Genomic DNA, 23,729 nt, shown 5'->3' with positions numbered 1-23,729 from the left:
ACCGTGCGTCAATAAATTATCTAATGGAAATTATGTATGGACACATCAAGAGAATAACAAATTTGTTGTTTTTATTTAATTTAGCAGCATTTTTCTATTTATTCACCTTTTAAACCTTCTCTGGACTTCCACAAACAATTCAAGATCAAATCAAAAATCGGTCCAGCCGTTCTCGAGTTTTAGCGAGACTAACGAACAGCAATTCATTTTTATATATATAGATTAGGTACGGCTTAAATTATGCTGAAACAAATAATCGATTGTATGACATTTTCTTACATGCAAACAATCGCATTACTAGTTAATTGAAATGGACGCTCTCAGTGACATTCGGTATTTGTTTCCGTATATCGAAACAATTGAAGAATGTACTAGCGACATTCGCATTGTTATTGTAATTTTATGCTAGTGTTGCCTTACAACTGCTATGCCACTAAAAAAAATAATGTGTAATTCTTAACCCCGCTCCTCTTACGTTGAGATATTCTGTTGCTTTGCTTCCGACTTTACTTAAATTAAGCTTATCTGAGTGTGATAAAACACGAACTTGACTTTTGCATTGGGCTGACTCAGCTTAAGCTCAGCATAATTTAATAAGAAAGAATTTAATGAATTTAAGAATTTAATTCTCGTCCATTGGTTGTGGTTCAGTAGACGTATGAGTTCCAACAGGCTTGGTAGCTGAAGTATGATACAAATGGTCTAGTTGACCAGCTAACGTCAGGGTGTCGAATTTGCGTGACGGAGTGCGTGCGTATCTTAAAAATTAATTCCGATAAGTCTTCCCTTAGGCGCCTAAATAAGTTAATCATCAATAATTATTGTTTGAATTCCAGATAAATAAAATAGCGGTTGTGGAAATTGATGTGTTGTAATGGCACTATGAATTGTGGATCCCTGTGTTAGTAATTTGTTTTCTATAAAAAATTTATTTAATATACTTATATTTTAGGGTAAGAGCGCTTTTGCACTACCGAATCCGATCCCCTCACGTGAAAACACGGTCCGAAGCAGTCGTAGAATTATTTCTATATTAAAAAGATCGCAAAAAAAGAATGCTGGGAGAGTTTCTTGCGCCGTTTCTTCTCTCTCAGAGCGCCATTTTATTCCGAAGCGGTAGTAGTATCTAGTATATTAGAAATGACATCAAAAATAATTCTAAAGGAATCAATTTAGTCGTTGGTCGTTTACGCATTAGATCCGTCTTCCGTCAACCGTTAGAAACAGTTCTACGACTACTTCGGACCGTGTTTTCACGGGTACGGATCGGATTCGGATCGGACGTTATGCGAAAGTGCCTGACGCGTCAGTGGTGAGAAGGTTAATGCCGTTGCTTCGGTAACATAGACTTAGAGAATATACTAGCCATAAACAAACAAAGTAAACCAGGGTCGATAATTTTTGAAACCAAAAAAAAAAAATAGTATGAAACCCATTGGAAATGGAAGAGAATATAACAAAAATGAAAGGAAAAATAAATTACGGGCGATCTGATGTCAGGAAGATGTTGAGTTTGAGGTTATGTCAAAAAATTGTAAAAACAAAAGTTGTAGATCTTTTAATTACCTAGAACTTCGCCATTTGACTTTTTTCCATGTTGCAGTTTTGCCGGAAATCGAGATAAACCGTTTTTTACCTTTTCCAAAACCACAAACACCCCCCCTTTTTCCACTTCCCGACCTCAGATCTCCTGTAATTTATTTTTCCTTTCATTTTTGTTATATTCACTCATTCCCACTCATTGGGCTTATGTAGCGACATAATGATGTGCGAAACACCAATTAGTAGTCGATATCGATAAGATTTAATACATTTTGTGGGTTTAAGGTTAAATATTCTGATACTAAATAACACAATAAAATAAATGAAATATCATCTCTGCATTTATAAATGTTTCAGTGAATTACAAAATATTTTCTTAATCTGAGTCATCTGTGACTCAGGTATCGATAAGATGCAAAGCGATGCACATCCCTATTGTTATTGGCATTAATGGCCCGACCATTTACTTGAAAACGCGGTCACTATTGTATCCAACTCGTTTCATACTTATTTATTGTTAATAAATTTGTAGCCATTAAATTAAAGATTAAGCGCTGTAAAAAATTTCATTTTTTGCCTCTCCAAGAAAGGCGACGTGTTGCAGACATTACTTATATACTAAATATAGCAAACGGTAGGGTTAACTGTGCAGAACTGCTAGAGCAGATTGGCTTACGAACCACTGTCAGCTCCCAAAGGCGGGGCAACCTACTTGAAATACAATCAGCAAAATGTAATGACACGGGAGTGGGTCAGGGATTGGAAATAATACTCCGCTTATAGGAACGAGTCTTTATTTGCGTTCACTTTTTCTGAACTTGCACTTCGCCGGTCTGCCGCTGTTCCTCTTGTGGGCGGCGGTACCTTCAACGCGTCACACTGCACCGAACACTACTTCTCTTCTGTCTTCTTCTTCTTAGAACACTTCCACTTTTCACTACTTCTTCTTTTCTTCTTCTTCTTTACACTTTCGAGTCAGAACTAGAACTGCCGTAGGCCACGCTTAGTACGGCTTATATACCCCCGGATCCGTTCTATTTTCAAAATGATTCTCCCATTCCATCTTTAAATTTAAATTGTACTAGAAAATTCTTTTAACTATTTTTATCCTGCTTACACATTTTCCATCCCTTTTTTTCTGTTCGATTTGATCTTGAACTTACTAGAAATTTCCTTTAACTTTACAAAACCCAAAAAAATCCATACACTGGTAGGTGTATCGAACCCGGGTCTACAGCGTCTAAAGTAAACACTTTTCCGCTGAGCTATGAGTATTGCTGACGGAGCTGTTGAAATTAACAATGTCTTGAAGTTTGACAACTCTCGTCATATACTTCGAAGGGTTGCTACGCAACAGTAATTATAGACAGAACAGTTTTCTTATAAGAGCATGCAAACTTATTGATCTTGACTTGAATTCAAGACGACACCATTTCAATTTAGACATCAATAAAAACTTTTTTTTATATAAAGCAAGGTAGGTTATCTAATATTATATTTAATGTAGGTAAACGACTATACACAATAAATTGATATTATTTGTGAAAACTTGTAAATAGCTATCTGCTCTAATATGTATCTAGCTGTAAGTTTTCTAAAGTTGTAAAATAAAATAAAATAATAATATTAATTAAATAAAAAAATATTTTATGAATGTGTTTTCTTTTGTAATACAGGTGTCAATAGAGGGCGCTTCACCGAACGTAAAGAAAGACAGACGAAAATTCGGTTTGCGTAAAAAGAAATCCAGTAACAAATGCACTTCCGTTGATCTTCAACCGCCGCATATAGATCTTTCTAATTCACATATGGTAAGTATTTGGTATTTGTTGGCACGATGAATAAATTAATTACATTGGCGTAAGGTAGGAATATGTGATATTATGCATTATATACTGAATTTTTCACTTATCGCTTCTAAAGAGCAGACAAAAAGAATTGTATCTTTTAGAAATAGGAATTATTTAAGTTTACAAAAAAAAATATGTTTATATGTTGTACAGTATAATATTGTTATTAATTAAGTGAATTTGCTAGGTACTGTCATAATCATAATGTTAACACCAGGAACAAACATAAACTTGTAATGCCTTTTACTCGGCTAAGTCGAGTTAGTCTTTTGTGGGTGATGTATATGTTATTACAACAAGATCCCAGAAAATGTTAAGAACAAATGTATTGACGAAATTCCTAAGAATTGGTACAAAATATTTGTGTGGTAAAGGTTACTACAACATTATTTGTGTGGTAAAGGTTACACAACAAGACTTTCTTAATGATACCAGAGATTGGGAATGGAGCGACCGCCCTCAGGCTATTAAATAAAAGTTTTATTGTACGATATTACATTGTAATATTTTTTATGAAAAAAAAAGAAGCCCGCTGAGTTTCTTGCGCCCGTTCTTCTCAGGTCTGAGGCATACTTTTCCGAATGGGTGCTAGTTTTTGACTTTCAATAAGTGATATTATGAAAATATTTGAATTTGAATAAAAAATAAGTCAAATATAGGATTATGATGTATTGGATTTTAGATGCTAATTAATCTGTTGCCTGATAATGTTATGAATGTGCGTAGGCACATACGCGAATTTTCTAGAAACTGATAAATAATGTTAACTTGTAATGCCTACTATTCGGTTAACTCGAGTAAGTAGGTAAGTCTATGTGTTTATAACATACCCCAGAATGTGTACCTACAAAACAAATATGTTACTAAATTCAAAATAATTGTGGTATAACTGATATAAATGACTTTCTTAATTATACCACACACGGGAATGGAGCGATCGATAGATGTTTGAATATTAAGTTTTATTCTGGCGCTGTAGTAGTGTGTGTGGTCGGCGATGCATTCTTAGTTTTTTTTCATGAAAATAAGGGACGAGACGAGCAGGACGTTCAGCTGATTATAATTGATACGATAGTATATTAGAAATGACATCAAAAAGAAATTCTAAAGGAAAATAAATACCTTTTATGCCTTTTTATTTACGCCCTGCCCCTTACAATGCTGTGCCGCTCAAGATTATTGAAAAACCCAAAAATTCTGAGCGGCACTATAACTGCGCTCGTCACCTTGAGACATAAGATGTCAAAACTCATTTGCCCAGTAATTGCACTAGCTACGGCGTTCTTCAGACCGAAACACAGTAGTGCTAACAGTTACTGCTTCACGGCAGAAATAGGTACCGTTGTGGTACCCTTAACCAAGCCGGAATCCGGTGCAAAGGAGCCTCCCACTGGTTAGCATTATGGTTTATTAGCTAAACGAACAATGCTATTATCTATCTTATATAACTGTATTCAACTAATTGTAATTTATCTGTTTTGTGTTTAGAATTATAATGCGGTTTTCTTAAGAACGTTAAATTAATTTAACAGTCGTTTTCATCGTAATAATATTAATTATCAATTTCAGGCTCTCTCAACTCTAACTGCTCCCCCATCTCCTGGTGGCTGTGCATCGTCAGTTCCTAATTCCGCTGCGTCCTTACCTATAGGTAAATATCTACGTTAAGCTAATTAGTTCTAATGTCTGTTTTGAGGGTAGGTGAAAAAACGAACAGTGACGTAAGAATTATATTTTCGTCTACGGCAACGAACGTACGTTTCTGTATCGCTTATAGTTTTAATAAATTGTGTAGTACGAAGTGAGGTCAGATGAGGTCATTCAGTTGTATTAAACCTGTTTTCCGATTACTTATAAGTTACATGGTAAAGGTAATAAGAACCATGTAAGTATGAAAAAGTGTCCGTAAAAATGCGTCCAATTCGGGTGGCGCTGCGGTAGACTAAGATAAACATACTTCAGTAGCTTCCAGTACCTTCCAGATTGACTGGCTTTCGAATATTTACGATATGAACATAGCTGTTGTAAATGGAGTGAAGTTTGCTGATTTCAACATGAATTGTAAAAAAACGCGTTAATTAATAATCTAATATATAAATTCTCATGTCGCGGTGTTTGTAGTTAAATTCCTTCGAAACGGCTTAACCGATTCTCATGAAATTTATGTGCATATTGGGTAGGTCTGAGAATCGGACAACATCCATTTTTCATCCCCCTGTGTCAGCATTAAAAAATACATACAACTTCAAATTTTCACCCATCTACGATCAACAGTTACTTTTGTATCGCGATTTTAATATCGGCAATACAACGTTTGCTGGGTCAGCTAGTAATAATGTATAATATGAATATGCTATGATCATATATTTTGTTTGAAAAGTTCGCCAAAACGAACCGGAAATTGTTTTCGGTCCTTGATTATTTCTCTATGTGATTTTAATTACGTTTGACGTTTTATTATTCTTTCCTTACATAATTTAAAGGTCCAGATAGTCTCTTTCTGCTAGACAACCGATATAAACAGGCTAGGAATATTAGTTTAATATGCGTGACAAACTACGTCTTACACTCGCGATTTGTGTTATTGTGCAGTGCTCAAAATAGAGGTTAGTTCTAAAGTCAATTTGTTTGGACGTTTTCACAACTGTCACAGTCAATCTAGACGTTTAAATGATCGAAGATTTTTTCATTTCTTTTAAACTAGTTGCCCGTTACGTTCGCAACTGAAGGTTTTATCTCAATAAAATGTTTTAATATGAGAATAATCATCATTAACAGAGAGAGTTGTCATACGGAGACATGCAGGGAAAGCCTGTTAGCCATTAAGTTGGCATAGCGACATCAGATTCTGCACGGACGCACGCCAAGAAAGGGAAGATAGCTACAGTTTCACCCTTATTGAACGCGATTTTACGGACACTTTTTCATACACAGAGATGGTTTGAATTTCCAATAATTCTCTTCCAATTACTTCAACTTTTTATAGTTTTTGTTATGAACTGGCAACGGCGTATATATTACCTAAACTAGCATCTTAACTACTAACTACCCTGAAGCAGTGACCCAGTCTTTTGTTCCGAGCACTATGACATTTGGACTTTGCACCCGCATTCTGCAAGGTAGATTTATGAATAGCTTTAACACATCTACACGCACCTACTTTAACCAGGTGAAAAGAAATATATAGTGTAGCTTCTCCGACTAAAAATACAGTTCCCATAAAACTGACCAATAAAAACAATAATATTTATTTACTAAAACAATTTAAAATCGCAAAAAGCAATTGATAAGAGATTGTCAACTGTCCGTTTTTTCGCTTGCCACGGTTATTTCCCAGTACCTGTTTCTTTTCCGTTGCAATATAAATTAGAAAGTGCATCATTTTTCATCAGTCGAATGATGCATTTTTATATGTTTTTTTTTATTTATTTATCCAATACGTAAAGCGTTTTTTTTTTATTCTAGTGCTATGTCCTGTGGCTTGGAGTTTAAGCACCAAAATTAGTTGAACTGAACGCACGAAAGTGTTTGTGGTATTTTAGCTTTTTTGACGCCATCTGTTAATTATGTCCTGCATTTTAATGTGTATACTTTTATATATTAAATGTTGATGTTGCATAGTTTAGTTTTCATTTGATATAAATGTTTATTTTTGCATTTTTAAAGGACTGTACGAAATGGGTAAGTCGGCCATGCTTTTAAACAAAATGGCGTCTTAGCTCAACTAAAGCATTCCAACATTTCGTTGGTAATAAAATTGATTTAATTCGTATAATATTCTAGAATTTTCATAATTGGTTGGCATATTATATATTGTCATTTCACAATACTCGGCACTTATCATTTTCGATAGTTAATAAATAAAAAATAAACTCCTATATAAAGGCCTTAATACCTTAGTTATCTTATTAATAAACGCAATATAAAGTTACACCAAGTTTAAAATTACTTCTCCCTGTCATGTAATTGATGACAAATGAAAATGATAAAGGTAAGATAAGAAAAAAAGTTTTAAATTTGGAATAACTTTACTTCGCGTTTATTAATAACACAGGAAAGCTATATTTTCTCTTTTAATTACTTAGTAGAATGAAACTAACCCTTATGTAACATGATATAGAGTTTACTTTTGCACTATCTTTCATGTACTTTTCTATTTGCCTTCCAGTGTTTCTTTCGTCGTTTCTGGCGTCTACTTTAGTTCGTAAGATTTATTTTTTATTGCCTCTTTTTTTTTTCATCTTTTACCATCATTTATTGGCGCCAAAGCGTATGCCAAATTAGACAGTTTGGTAGTATCATGTCATATGTTGCCGGGCACAATTAAATAATCATAATTTGGGGTTTTCTGATACTTGTGTTGTATTTAAAATTAGACTTCATGTCGTGTGATATAAAGTTTAATTTGCAGTTTTATGACAGTGCAAATTTCATAGGAATCTAGAGAGAAACTTTCATTCATTTTCTTTGTTTTAAATTTGTTTTGCTCTGACACAATTTTATTAGTCTTTCTTATATTCAAATATTTTTAATTGATATAATATACCTCTTCATAACATTTATAGAAATCGAAATCTTAACACGAGGCTACGGGATATGTCTCATTTCTGAACGCCAGCGATCCTGTGATTCCTCTGGTATTGCAGGAGTAGACGGCGGTGGTCACTTGACATCAGGTGACGCGTAGGCTCGTTTGTCCTCCTCTTCCATACAAAAAGTTGGGCGCAATTGTTTTTACGATATATAATAAATCCTTTTCTCTAGATATCTCTTTAACTATGTATACTTATGTATACGGCTTTTTTTCGGAACTCCCTCCCAAAACCGTGAATCCTAGCCGGACCTTAGTACAATTGATATAAGACTCACGATTCATTCTGACTTATATAAGATTCGTCATAAAAGTGTAAGATAAAATCTAACAAAACAATTTTTTTTTACGTTTGTCGAATGAACAATATTATCATAATAAAGAAGATATTGAATATAACCAATTATTATACCGAATTATTTATTTAAGTAACGTATATTTATAAATATTCATTAAATTATTCTGATACATTTAGAACGATATTATTTTCTTACAGCTTTTATTGAAATTTATTTATTTCTTGTTCATTGATTGGTATTGGGTTTAGTAGATATGTCTACAGTTACAAGAGGCTTATGGTAGCGGAAGTCATATATAAATAATTTAGTTGACGAACAAACGTCAGGGTGCCGAATATGGAAGTTGGTGCGCGAGCGCATCGTAAATTCACTCTGATACGAAAAACGAAATAGAAGCATTAGATGTAGCCTTTTCGATTACAGATTTACATGTGATCTTTTCTAAAATGAGATAATAAGTATTTTAAGTTAGTAAGACTTAATTTTTTTAAGAATACATTACTTCATAAAAAAAAGACGTATATAATTTGGTAACAGAGCTTATGACCGAGTTAGGTTGGATTTTAAAATCATCTTGACGTGTTATTCGGTAACAATTCCCGCGACCCATCAGATAATAATAATAAACTAAAATTATTTATTATGTTGGTTATTTTCGTTTAAGTTTTCTAATAATAATTATTACACAAATTTTATTTTCGATTTAAGTACATATTGTATACATACTATATTACCCCATTGACCATGAAACAATCTCTGGCTTATCTTAGATAACAGATAATCTCAACTCCAGCAAAATACACATATTTATCTTGTCTCAAAATAATAAGGTTCAATTTCAAGCGGCAAATTATACCCTAAATCACAATACATAGCATGCGATGACTGATTCTGCTAAGATTAAGTTTTGAGCCATAGACGCATTTATATAATAGACGGAGCAATCTAGTAAGCAAGAGTTTTTTTTTCAATTCTTATAGTTGCGGCTTAAGATTTCTTTATTCGCGGATATAATCGATACATCGGTACATACATAATAATCAAAAGGATTCCAATAGGTATCCAACTCAACAACCTTTACAAAAGCGTCGTCAAATGGACGAATAAAAAAATAAAATAGACCTTATGACAACCAATTGAAGGATCTTTTAAAAACTGCCAAGCAAGAAAAAATTACAAAATTTTTAACCATTTCCAAAGCGAATTATTCAATAAGGTGAATAATTTCAATGAAATAGATTTTATTTTATATACATAGTTGTTTGTTTTTTTCTCACCTAGGAACGTTAATTCCATTATTTACCATTCCATATACACGGATTCTGTATTCGCGCCATATTTTCGGAATATACATCCCGCGAATAAATAGCTTTTACTGTACGTTGCTAGCTACACTTTTACTTGATAATTTCTAAGTCGTATCGGTACGAGAATACTATAAACAACTATGCGAGGTAAAAAGTTTTTTGCGAAATGCGTAATTCTAAAATTAATTAATTTTTCTACATTTATGCACTCATAATTTACGGAAAAATGGTAGGAATTTATTGTTATATTCATATTGTCACGACTGATATAAAAATAACAAATATTTATCTCAATCAAGTAGTTCTTACCAGGACTGTAGTTACATGGACATTTGAAAATACCTAGCATATATCCTTCAACGTGACGTCACTAGCATGAACACACTCCGTCTATATTTATATAGTTTTTTATTATGAGAATATCCTCCGAGATCAGTGCGTCAGTTGTGTACCTTTATTTCCGTTATAATAGAGAACTATTTGCTTTAATTATGTCTAGTGATAGTGGTGGTATACTTGTGCCAATTGGGAGGAGAATATGTCTGTATGTAAAGGAGATGTTAAGGGAAATAGAGGAACAAATGTGTGAGTTTTATTAAATGTTTTTTTTTTGGTTAGAATTTTATAGACGTAATGTAGAAAATAGTAGTAGATTATACAAATTTAATTAGTACCAATATTTATGGACGGTGCAAGACTACCGCGCCTCTCGGGTTCCGTCCGAGCACTCTTACTAACTGAGCCAACCGTCCGAGTGACGCATCGATCGCAAATCTTTGTATGTCTTCTTCAACTCTCAATAGATCTAGATTATACATAGAAAAGCCTAAATATTAAATAAATACCTATTAGATTTTTGTGCAATCATCGACAGAATAGCCCATCGCCTTCAGTCATACGTTGCGATAATCATCCGACAAATGAACATTCACTACCCTGCGCTGCTCACCTCGGCTGGTTGACTGAATTGTTTGCATTGCAAATATAAAAGTATTTGGAGCCCACTGGGCTATAGGGAAGGTGTAATAGATAGTGGGTGAAGCGTATTATTACGACAGCTAAAGTAGTAGTTTCTTTATATGGTGGTTTGCTATATTATATTTACCGATCATAATAAAATATCTATTGTTGCTCATGTATAGAAGAAAATAGAAATAAACATATCGTACCTTATAGGTGTACTCAGAATTATATATATATATATATATATATATATATTTGTAGAACATTGTAGTTATTAACGTATCAATAACTATTACGCCAGCACACGATATATAAATAAAGAATTTGTCGAGCGCTCTTCCTTCTGACTCTCAAAAGCCTCGCCTAGTATCGGAATCCTGGGTCACAAAATCTCAAGCGATTTGGAATTCCGTGGTCATTTGGAAGGCAAAGCCAAACTGGCTTCGACGAGGTTGGGCGTCATTAATAGATCACGGGAATATTTCCACATTCTAGCGCTCTAGCGTGCGAAGGTAGGTGAACTTCACACGACAAGCCACAAATTAGGATATCATCTCTACCATCTGGATTTTTTTCTCATTGAAAATAAGGGACAGGCCGAGGAGGACGTTCAGCTGATAGTAATTGATACGCCCTGCCCTTTACAATGCAGTGCCCCTCAGGATTCTTGAAAAACCCCATAAATTCTGAATGGCAGTACAACTGCGCAATCTCATTTGCCCAGTCATTTCACTAGCTATGGTGCCCTTCAGACCGAAACACATTAATGCTTAGATATTACTGATTCACGGCAGAATAAACGCTGTTGTTGTACTCATAATCTAGCCGGTATCCTGTGCAAAGGAGCCTCCCACTGGTGAATGTGTGGTGTTTCTCCATAGTGCGGTTTACAAGGAAATTTCTTCCACCTGCGACCAAGATGTGGAATGAGCTTCCTTGTGCGGTATTTCCAGGACGACACGACATGTGTACCTTCAAAAAAAGCGCATACACTTATTTGAAGGACCGGCAACGCTCTTGTGAGTCCTCTGGTATTGCAGGAGAATGTGGGCGGCGGTGATCACTTAACTTCAGATGACCCATACGCTCGTTTGTCCTCTCTTCCATTATAGTTTTCAACATGTAAGGCTCAGACTGTATGGTGGATGCGTCATCAGTTCTAGATTTGAGACCGTCAAAAACTTTTTAACTCAGCTGAATATAAGGACTCAATGTCGTGATGAAGGACGTCGAAAAATAATGGCGCGTATATTTTCTCGAGTTAAATTCATTACACTGCCGCCACACAATTTTTAACCATATGCCACCATGTAAAAACAAATGACAATCAAACAAACTAAAATGCAACCCACTCTCGGAGTGTTCTATTGTCAAATATTCTATGACAATATGGGACGAGACGACCTGATGGTAATTGATACACCCTGCCAATTACAATACAGTGCCGCTCAGGATTCTTGAAAATCCTAAAAATACTGTTATTGTTTTTTAAATAATAATATTCAAATGGGAAATAGAAACTTTAACTTTCAACTTTGGTTCGCTTGTCCTAATATAAAAATTGTTAATCTTGTTTTACTAGGCAAATGAAACTTAGATCTTATTTGGGTTTTTCAAAATTCCAGAGCGGCATTGCATTGTAATTGGCAGGGCGTATCAATTAGTCTTTTTCATGTTTGTATTTTAGAATGTTTCATGTAATGCGTGTAAGTTGCGTGCTTAAATGCAATCTTTACGATTCTGATTCGAGGGAATGATGTAATTTTAGCGTGTGCTGCCACTCGGCCACAATCCTTGCCTGGAGCTGAAGCCCTGAATGCTGCACCAGCCAGCCTTTGCAGCTTGACCCCGGACCATCATTTGCGGGAGGACTTCACCGTGCTTGCCAAAGATCTGGTTACCAGCTTGAAGAGTATCGTCGCCACTTTAGTGAGTATTCCGCCACAGACATCGAAATATTTAATGACCTTCCTTGGGCGATGTATCCAGGTCGATTTGACATGAGTACCTTCATTAATGCATGCAAACCCCACGGAAGGGTCCATCCATAAATCACTTCACACAATAAGGGGGGAGGGAGTTTAGGTTTAGGTTAAGGAGGGACTAATTTGTAATTACTAACATTTAGTTGATAATTATTTTTTATTTTGCATTTTATTGATTTCTATACTACTTTGTTTAAAATAACATCTTGTAATAACTGTATTAATTGAAAATAATTGTTCTTTTCTTTTTAAATATTATGTAATTTAATTTTAAGCGGCTTCACACACAGATAAGCTTCCTAAAGTTTAAGTGTGTGTTATTATATTGTAAGCTGTAACTTTATTGTATTTTAAATATATATTATAAAAAAAAAAGTTGGTCGTCGAAGTGTGACATGGCGAAATTGTGTCGACGCTAGGGAGACGTCTTCACCCTGTCCACCTGTCACTGTCAACACAATTTAAATAATTACTCACCACAAACAATCAATACGAAAACGGACAGAGTTTCGGTGAGATGTTCACAGTCCGACGACGAACGAAGTAATGATAACCAACTGTTCTGCTACCGCTTATATAGCGGTCTGTCGGCTGCAAGTGGGGAGAGGTGACGTCACGTCTTGAAAATTTTCTTGTGTTTCTAAGAATATTATATTAAATCCCCATGTCAGAGCACCTTTACGAATGGATGTATCTTCATGACGTTTACCATGTGTTGTTGCAATATGTTATGGTATATTATCCGTACCTGTATCCGTCCAGTATCGGGTATGGTAGGGTTACACACATTGCAAACAAGGAGAACCAGAGCCATTCTGGTTCACTATTACCTTTTACTCAAAGTTGATAACCCTGTTACCCTCTGCAGATGTGCATTAGAGGTTAGGACGCCGGATAGGGCTGTCCGTTTGTGCAAGCGTCAGCCCTTTTTCCACCTAGCATCAACGTGGATATTTTTTTCGAAAAATGTGCCAACCTTGCGCGCATCTTGCTTAATGGCCTTATGGCTCAGCACCAAGAATTAGATGTTTTTAGTGTTAGTTTATATGAGTTTAATAAACTTTGTATATGCAACCTTTGACTCGGTGTGCGATTTGGCGTTGCTGTAAGCATACCGAGGATATTATTATTAAATCATTAAATGTTAAATAATAGGTTTGCGAGCGAGGTCGTCTTCGCGCGGCCATGGAGTCACCGGAAGGTGTGCGCGGGTCGGGGGGTTCGGGGTTGGTGGCCGCACTCAGGACCAACCTGTCCACTGCACTGCACCAAAATTCCGGTGAGTAAACACGAAAACAAATAATCTCCCCTCATCATTAGCCTGAAGACGTCCACTGCTGGACAAAGGCCTCCCCCAAAGATTTCACGACGTTTGGTCCTGCGCTGAGGGCAGTTAATGAGTGAAGATTATTGGATGAGGGCATCCAATAATCTTCACTCATTAATCACTTTTGAATCTTAATTATTCGTGTACCTAAGGCGCAATATAGTAATAGAACAGTACATTATCTTCATACTAGGGCGCCCAAATCGACACACACACACACACAGGGGCGTGCATTCCGTATAGGTTAATAAGAACCTTAGTTCCGTTATTCTGTTAACAAATTTCTACCCATGAAAACCCACCCAGTAAGTTCTATCTTACGCCAAATAATAAATAGTAAAACTATCTTTAGTAACCACATAAGACTGCCTATACCAACCCACTGAGTTACCCTACTTATGTTAGTGAGTTATACTACCACAGAAAAAGGTAGGCTAGTGAGTTATACTACCACAGAAATATGTAATGTTTCAAAAATATGTCTTTGCAATTTAACAGCGGTAATAAGCATGCCTACTGACCAATCACTGGCCGTGGAATCCTAACACTAATATTGTACAATACTGTGACTTCGCTATATTCAGAAGGGGTTAGTTGGATCAAACAAAAATAGGGAATAGCTATGTATATTTTTTTCGAAGTATACATAATCATATTATAAAACACGTTATAAATATGCCATTTTCTCGCGTTTGAGTTTTATGTACTATGACGTCATAGTTCATTGATAAAACTCGCTCTGACCAACTTCCCTTTTAAAATATCTGAATTTCGATGTATATTTTGCAATTATTAAAAAAATAAGCTTATAAATTATTGATATAGGCATAATAATAAAGTAATAAAGTCTATAAAAATATCTTATGTATTTAATTGTTATATATTTATTTTATATTATATCTGACGACCCATATAGCCCAGTGGTTAGTGACCCTGCCTACTGCGCTAGAGGTCCCGGGTTCGAATCCCGGTAGATGTAAACATTTAGATGATGAAATTGGATGTTTGTTTCCGAGTCATGAATTTTTATATGATTGTAAGTATACTGAATTAAATATATCGTTGTCTTGTACCCATAGTGCAGGCTACGCGTAGTTTGGGGCAAGATAATTTGTGTCAAAGTGTGTCAATATTATATTATTATTTAAATCATAATATGCACGTGCCGGTTACCCCTTATTAAGTGATCACCGCGGCTAACATTATTTTGCAACGACTTAGCAATCACGCTTACGTACACGATTCTTTTAAAGTACCCATCAGGTATGATCACCTTGGAAAGGCTACGCGATAATAATTTAAGCTAAGCTTAAAATCAACCTACAGTTGAATATTATTTACATATATACCTGTGGGAGACTCCTTATTGTCTGCCGTGAAGCAGTAGTGTGTATACATTATTGTGTTTCGGTCTGAAGGGCGCCGTAGTTAGTAAAATTACTGGGCAAATCAGACTTAACATCTTATGTCTCAAGGTAACGAGCGCTGAAGAATTCTCTGGGGCACTGCATTTTTATGGGCAGGGCGTATCCATCAACTGAACGTCCTGCTCGTCTCGTCCCTTGTTGAATATCTGTATCGTGTCGTACCCGCATCAAAGTGTTTGTTTAATGACGTGTGAAGTGTATCGTACAGAGCTACGGTCCCGGCTGTCTCGGATACACGACGCGTCCGACCTAGCGGAGATATCGTCCATGGGGGCCAACTCTGACGTAAGTCACATTCTAAATCTCAAATCTTTAATCGTTAATGCATGCGCCGAACCGCCGCCATTTTGTGTGCATAACACGTTGCTCAGTATCAGGCACCTAATTTTTTTTTTTATGGAAAAGGAGGACAAGCGAGCGTACGTCTCTTGCAAGACTAGAGAAATCACGGGAGCGTTGCCGGCGTTTAAGGAAGCTTCGCTTTTTTTGAAGGTAACCATGTCGTATCGTCCCGGAAACACCGCACAAGGAAGCTCATGTTGGTGTTAATGCGTGCATTTGATTCGAAAAATATAATGTTTGATTATTAGTTATTAATTAAGTAAAAAATTAAATGTATTTTTAGTTTTGTTGGTAATGGCAGTACAATGTTATATATTTTATGAAAAAGAATGCTGCGAGAGTTTCTTGTAGAGAAGTAGAACATTCCCAACAAACTTAAAAATACATTTCCTTTTGCTCTAAATTGAAAGGCATTTAGTTTTCCAAAATTGATTACTTTACAATTCTTTTTGATGTCAATTCAAACACTACCACCGCCCCGGAAACAAATGGCGCTCTGAGAGAGAAGAAGCGGCGCAAGAAACTCTCCCAGCATTGTTTTTTTGTTTGCGCTGTTTTTAATAATATATACAATATTGTACTGTCATTGCTATTGCTATAAAATAAATAGGTTTACGTTTCAGAATCCTCAGTTCAAGCACTCTCTTAGCTACAGCTCGTCCTGTGTCTCCGCCTCCGAGTTCTTCGATGCGGAGGAACACGACGAGGAAGACCTGAAGCCCACTACCATCATCGCCAACGAGGTATATCTATCAATAAGCTGTTGAAACAAGTATAATAATATATTACAAGATAAAGTATAAAATTGCCGATTTATTTTTGAATTTAACATATTTAATCAAAATAATAACGATTATTATCTATACATTGCTGCAATCTAATAAAAAATAGGAAGGTCATTTATGCCTTTGCAATTGAACTGTGGTGATCTAGATTCGACAAACTGTGTGAAAGCTTTTTGTACTGCCTCCTGAGAAGAAAACTTTTTATCACGTAGAAAGTTGTCCAATTCACGAAAAAAATGGTTGTCTGGTGAATGCGGATGGTGAGGTTTATAATTGCAGTCCCCATAGAGTTAAAACGGTTAGTTTTGCTAGTTACCAGTTAATAAAATAATGTGTTTCCAGTCAGGAGTGATAGAACTGGACGGTGACTCTACTTCGGAGGCGGGGTCCCTCAGCAGCGAGGATGGGTCAGCTAGCTCCGATAACAGCGAAGCACCAAGTACGTTGATTATGCACTTTAATCTTTAGGCCCATAAGTTTAATCATACAAATGATTAATTCCGCCAATATTTGTTTTTAAAACAATTCGACACGTGTTTCGCCTCTACACGAGGTATCCTCAGGACGTGTTGTCTCGCCAAAATCTGGCACGAGACTCGCGCCGAGCGCTCGCGTCGTGAGGATGCCTCGTGTAGAGGCGAAACACGTGTCGAATTGTTTTAAAAACAAATATTGGCGGAATTAACACTAAAGAAAACTTAAATCATTTCTATAATTATGGATTTCCGCAAAGTTACGCCTAATTCAATAAATTTCCTTAAGTTTAAACTATTTTTATTAAATAATTTCTGTATCAAAACGATCTCTGGCTAACAGTTGGTCGCGTAGGCGAGCGTCCGTCGAGTCAGCTGTGTCCGCTGAATCCTCCCACGGAGTGGTCGCGCCGGTCCCGCCTCCCCTCCCCGCGACCTAATCCGGGAGGGCCCAGCCTCTGGAACCTGCTCTACAAGAACATCGGCAAGGACCTCAGTCAGATATCCATGCCGGTCACCATCAACGAGCCGCTCAACATGCTGCAGGTGAGGATTTTTTTTTTATGAAAATAAGGGACGAGACGAGCAGGACGTTCAGCTGATGTTAACTGATACGCCTTGCCCATTACAATGCAGTGCCACTCAGGATTCTTGAAAAACCCAAATATTCTGAGCGGCACTACAAATGCACTCGTCACCTTGAGACAAGATGTAAAGTCTCATTTCAAGACAATAATATTTACACGTTATTGCTTCACGGCAGAAATAGCAGTACGTACGCATAATCTAGCCGGCATCATACGCAGGCCACCTTACATTTACGAACTGATGTAGGTTCATTACAACACAACATTACATTTACCAAGTGTTGTTGCAATATACTATGTTTTTGCTGCAGAAGAGGGCTATTCGCGCGATTTATAACCTAGGTCCTAAATAATCATTAAGAGAAAAATTTAAAGAAATAAACATTTTGACTGTTGCTTCTCAATACATTTTTGATAATGTTCTGCATGTTCATAAGCACATTGAGGAATTTTCTAGAAACTGTAACATTCATAATGTTAACACGAGGAACAAACATAAACTTGTTATGCCTCCTACTCGGTTGGGTCGAGTTAGTAAGTCTTTTGTTGGGCGATGTATATGCTTCTACAATATGATCCCTGTAAATGTACAACACAAATGTGTTACTAAATTTAAAAGAATTGTTAAAAAACGTTTGTGCGGGAAAGGTTATTATAGCATAAACGATTTTCTTAATGACACCACGGACTGGGAATAAAGCGAACACCCTCAGGCTCTTTAATTATAAATGTTTATTGTACGATATCACATTGTAATCCATATTTTATATTAAAAAAAAGCCCGCTGAGTTGCTTGCGCCCATTCTTCTCAGGTCTTAGGCAGTCTCTTTTGAATGGGTGGTAGTTTATGACGTACAATAAGTGATTTAAAATCCTATTTTGAATAAAAATATTTGAATTTGAATATTGTCACTTCCTTCAAAATATTCCTTTGACAATCCATCCCCATTTGATGGGTCCACCGCGCATGGGTAACGGCTTATCGCATATTCTATTGCAAATAACATTTATTTCAGTTGCAGTGTAATTTAATACATAAATATAAAACAATTTAAATATAAAAAGCTAATTCGAAATGGTCTACATTGGCTGCAATACAATGCATTAAACGTTGAGGCCACTTATTGGAAAAATTCTTCACTACCAATCGTACCGATCGTTTTAGTGACTCCCAAATTATGATGGCGTTTAGTGAAGTGAAGAATTTTCCCAATTGCGCTCGTCACCTTGAGACATGAGATGTTAAATCTTATTTGCCCAGTAATTTCACTAGCTACGGCGCCTTTCAGACCGCAACACAATAATGCTTACACATAGCATCTTCACGGCACAAAAAGGCGCCGTTGTGGTACCCATAATCTAGCCGTCATCCTGTGCAATGGAGCCTTCCACTTTATTTTTATTTTTATAAAGGTCTTAATTTACCATAAGGTCAAAATCGAATACAATGGATTTCGTACATAATCACTTTAAATAAAAAAAACATTATTATACTTTGACTAATGACGTCTTTCTAAAATATTGAAATATAAAATAATATGTTGATAAAAATGAAATAGGTAGGTAGTCAAATACAAAAATATATCGCTGACTTTATGGTCATGCAAGTTTTAAATCCTGTGCAATGGAGCCATCCACTAGTAAATACTTCTATAGTAAAAAAATGTCCAAATCTTATATATAAAATTCTCGTGTCACAATGTTCGTTCCCGTACTCCTCCGAAACGGCTTGACCGATTCTCATGAAATTTTGTGAGCATATTGAGTAGGTCTGAGAATCGGCCAACATCTATTTTTCATACCCCTAAATGTTAAGGGTGGTCCACACGAATTTTTTTTTTAAATTTGTTTGATTATGAGTCAGCATTAAAAAATACACACAACTTCAAATTTTCACCCATCTACGATCAACAGTTACTTTTGTATCGCGATTTTAATATCGGCAATACAACGTTTGCTGGGTCAGCTAGTATATTTATATAACGAACTTAATCGACTAGATCACATTTCACATCACTGATCTTTCATTTGCAGCGTCTCTGCGAAGAATTGGAGTACAGCGAGCTGCTAGATACCGCGGCTGGTTGTGTTGACAGCGTGGAGCGAATGTCGCTGGTGGCGGCTTTTGCCGTCTCGGCGTACGCGGCTTCGGCGCATCGAGCGGCCTCCAAGCCGTTCAACCCGCTGCTGGCGGAGACCTACGAGTGCATCAGAGAAGACAAGGGCTTCCGGTTTCTGGCCGAGCAGGTAGCCTTCTACTCAAAAATATGTTGACAACCCCCTATAGCCCAGTGGTTAGTGACCCTGCCTACTGAGCTATAGGTCTCGGGTTCGAATCCCGGTAGTTGCAATCATTTATATGGTGAATGTTTCCGAGTCATAGATGTTTAATTGTTTAAGTAAATATATTGTATTAAATATATCGTACAGGCTATGCCTAGTTTGGGGCAAGATAATTTATGCAAGAGTTTGTCAATATTATATTATATGATAATATTATGTATCTATAGCACATTGGATTTAGGTTTGGATCATAACGAGAAAAAATTAAAGAAGCATACATTTTAACTGTTGCATCTCAATATATTCTGTATAATTTTATGTATGATCCTAAGTACATTAGCGAATTTGCCACATGAACTTGTTATGCCTACTACTCAGTTGTGGAGTTAGTAAGTCTTTCTCTTTAATGGGCGACGTGTATGCTTTTACAACACGATCCCAGAAAATGTACAAAACAACAATAATAACTTGTCTCTATTAAAATTCGACCGTCTGTTCATTTCGATGGCTTCCAAGAGCTTGCGAGACACAAAGTTCTTGTCGAGGGCTAATACTTTTACCTTATCGAACCTAATGTAATAATGTTACTACACTCACCCTAATGATAGATCTCTGTATAGTCCGAAACAAGTCGATCCTAACTCCGACAAACCGTTTTACAAATAAAGTTTATTGTAACATACTGGGATATTGATGGCGGGCCATCATTACTCGATACGGGATCTTGAACCGAGTTCCCGTATAGTCTTATTATTACAAGCACATGAGGTGTGTTCCATATAAGTAGACCTTTCTTAAAGGCGGACAATGTTCCTTTGAATCCTTATTTTGTAGTTCGATGTTCGTTTTTTCCACGCTTAAAGCTGAGTTCATATTACTGTGTTGGGGCGACTTCTGTTGTGTCGTGGCGCATTATGGACCATTTTCAGATCATTCATCACGTTTTTTTTATGCAAATAAGAAGACGAGACGAGCAGGACGGTAATTGATACGCCCTGCCCATTACAATGCAGTGCCGTTCAGAATTCTTGAAAAACACACAAGTTCTGAGCGGCACTACAATTACGCTCGTCACCTTGAGACTTAAGATGTTAAGTCTCATTTGCCCAGTAATTTAATATTTTTTATTTAATACTCCTCTTTCATTAAGAAAAATATTATTGCGTTGTGTTATACGAGTCGGTTTATGTAACATTACACTCGTTCTATCGGTTATTCCCACAGGAAAAAATTCTTCTTAAAATTATTATTTCGTTAAAATTTTATTAAGTCGAGATTATAAATGTATATAAATTAGTCTGTTAAATTATGCTCCGATTGCGCTCCCTTGGTTGACTCGAGCAGATTTTACTCGAACTAGCGTTACACAGCGGAGCGTGACAGCTCAGTCTGTTTCGATATAAATTTCCCACAAAATAAAGAGCTCATCGCTCCCAAAGAAGTGTTCACTTCTAAAACCTATATTGACGAAATATTCTATATTCGATTGCTAGGTGTCCCACCATCCCCCGGTGTCGGCCTGCTACGCCGAGTCCAGCAAGTGGACCTTCTGGCAGGAGGCAAGGATCAAGACCAAGTTCTGGGGCAAGTCGATGGAGTTCCAGCCCGCGGGGAATGTGCATCTCAAGCTGTCGACGACGGGCGATCACTACACATGGAACAAGGTACAGTTAAATATATCTCAAATCAGACAATCAATGTTCTGTTGTAAAAGAGTATGGGCAGCGGTCAATTACTCTGTTTTGTCCTCCGCTTCGATAAATAAAGTTACTCTGACAGAAATAGTTTTTTCTGTACGATCTTGAAAACGACGACATATCAAGTACGATAATTACAAGCTGAGAGTTGAACAAGACAATCACGACATCAGACATCAGTCTCGTGCCAGAGTTTGGCGAGTCAACATCTCCCCTGAGGATAAAGTAGTGTAAGGGCGAAACACGTGCCGAATTGTTTCAAGACAAATATTGGCGGAATTAACACTAAAGAAAACTGAAAATATTTGGATAGTTATGGATTTCCGCAAAGTAACGCCTACTTCAATAAATTTTCTTGAACAACACATACCAAGATTTGCGATCTATGCGTCACTCGAACGGTTGGCTCAGTTGGTAAGAGCGAGGTTGAGTCCCGCATCGTTCGTAATTTTTCGTTACACATATAATTTGTATAATAACAAATTGTTTACCAGGTGACCACTTGCGTGCACAACCTGTTCGGCGGGCAGCGTTGGGTGGACCAGTACGGAGAGATGCACATTGTGTGTCGCGGCTCCGACATCACCTGCAAACTCAACTTTGTCAAGGTGACGCATACTGCAGTTCTGATTAATACATTTTCGACGTGTAGTATTGACGCAACATAAGAGCCGGACCACATTACCGCAGCACTGCGCGGCACAAAGCGTCGAGATATTATTTCTTCCATTTTGTATGGAGCTTGTCGCACTGGAGAAATGCCGCACTGCGCGTCGATACAGAGTGTCTGAGAGAGAATATTTCGACACGCAGTGACACAGGAAGCGTTCAGTATACATACTGTCTATTGTTAAGTTTATAGAATTTTGTTTTCAACATTCTAAAGTGAGACGGTGCAGAGCATATTAAAAAATGGATCTGTCGTAAATCCTACTACTCCACAGCTGAATAATATCTAAGTGATCCGACTAGAGCCTGGGACTAGATTATGATTATTTTATAGCAATGGCAATAGCAATGATAGTACAATATTGAATATTTGATTAAAAAGAGCGGAATGCTGAGAGAGTTTCTTGCGCCTCTTCTTCTTTCTGAGAGCGTCATTTGTATTCGAAGCGGTAGTAGTGTTTGGTATATTAGAAATGACATCAAATAGAATTCTAAAGGATTCAATTTTGGGAAAATAAATGCCTCTTATGCCTTTTATGAGCCATTAGGAAGGCGAGGAAAAGTGATATTCGCCTTCTTGATAGCGTGACCTTGGTGTGTATGGCAATTACTTTTTGTTTTTTTTTTCTCTTTCATACATCGTTCTTCTGCACACAATAAATAAATAATGACCAAATGCTGGTTGATGCGAGCTGCTGCTTACTGCAGTTGTAATGCGATAGTTACCGTCGAAGAAAGTAAAGCGACGTGCCGCTCAAATGCGGTCAGACCTTAATTGAACGTAGTTCCAGAAAAACGTTCCATACCACAAATATCACATTTTTAGGAATTCATGTTTAAAATTTAATAAATGTTAGTGTAGTCCATACATGTGGGTTGGGCTACTAATTCATGATGTCATTTAAAGAGTGACAGTAGGGCTGCCATTTTTTGTCAGTCCGTTAATATGAATCACGTGACCAGTATTGTGTTCTTAACTCAATTTCGACATGATCGTGGTTTGGAATGTTTTTCTGGAATAACGTTACCAGTGGGAGGCTCCTTTGCACAGGATGCCGGCTAGATTATGGGTACCACAACGGCGCCTATTTCTGCCGTGAAGCAGTTATGTGTACATTACTGTGTTTCGGTCTGAAGGCCGCCGTATCTAGTGAAATTACTGGGCAAATGAGACTTAACATCTTATGTCTCAAGGTGACGAGCGCAATTGTAGTGCCGCTCAGAATTTTTGGGTTTTTCAAAAATCCTGAGCAGCACTGCATTGTAATGGGCAGGGCGTATCAATTACTATCAGCTGAACGTCCTGCTCGTCTCGTCCCTTATCGTAAAAATAAAAAAATCGTGCAATTGCTCTTTGCTAATCCCATGGTTGTCAGCAGGCTAGCTCGTGGTCCAACAGCCGCCACGAGGTCCGTGGCGCCGTGTACTGCGGCGGTCGTCCTCGCCTGAGACTCCACGGTCGCTGGTCCGAAGGCCTACATGCGGGGGAGCCGCCCGCCGCACGATCGCTATGGCGTCCTGGTGAGTCTCACGCCATTATGACCTTTATTACGTAACTGAACAAATATGTGCAAGTCTAAAATCACCTAACTATTCACTCAG

The 23,729-nt window shown here is 37.0% G+C and overlaps 1 protein-coding gene across 1 annotated transcript in view; it reads left to right on the top strand.

Annotated features, from left to right (window-relative positions):
• Positions 1-892: 892 nt before the first annotated feature.
• The window catches only part of LOC126969983 (oxysterol-binding protein-related protein 6-like), a 40,867-nt gene continuing 18,030 nt past the window's right edge, over positions 893-23,729 (top strand). The window contains exons 1-13 of the mRNA XM_050815640.1: positions 893-901; positions 3,219-3,353; positions 4,962-5,043; positions 12,321-12,481; positions 13,693-13,816; positions 15,488-15,576; positions 16,257-16,376; positions 16,761-16,857; positions 17,235-17,437; positions 19,513-19,725; positions 21,255-21,425; positions 21,953-22,066; positions 23,507-23,648. Of these exons, the coding sequence (XP_050671597.1) occupies positions 3,351-3,353; positions 4,962-5,043; positions 12,321-12,481; positions 13,693-13,816; positions 15,488-15,576; positions 16,257-16,376; positions 16,761-16,857; positions 17,235-17,437; positions 19,513-19,725; positions 21,255-21,425; positions 21,953-22,066; positions 23,507-23,648 (1,519 nt within the window). The 5' untranslated portion in view covers positions 893-901; positions 3,219-3,350. The remainder of the gene's footprint in view (positions 902-3,218; positions 3,354-4,961; positions 5,044-12,320; positions 12,482-13,692; positions 13,817-15,487; positions 15,577-16,256; positions 16,377-16,760; positions 16,858-17,234; positions 17,438-19,512; positions 19,726-21,254; positions 21,426-21,952; positions 22,067-23,506; positions 23,649-23,729) is intronic.

This window comes from Leptidea sinapis, chromosome 19 (assembly GCF_905404315.1).
Source record: "Leptidea sinapis chromosome 19, ilLepSina1.1, whole genome shotgun sequence".
Lineage (NCBI taxonomy): Eukaryota > Metazoa > Arthropoda > Insecta > Lepidoptera > Pieridae > Leptidea > Leptidea sinapis.
Note: the sequence above shows the minus strand (reverse complement) of the source record. Positions and strands in the feature narration are given on the sequence as shown.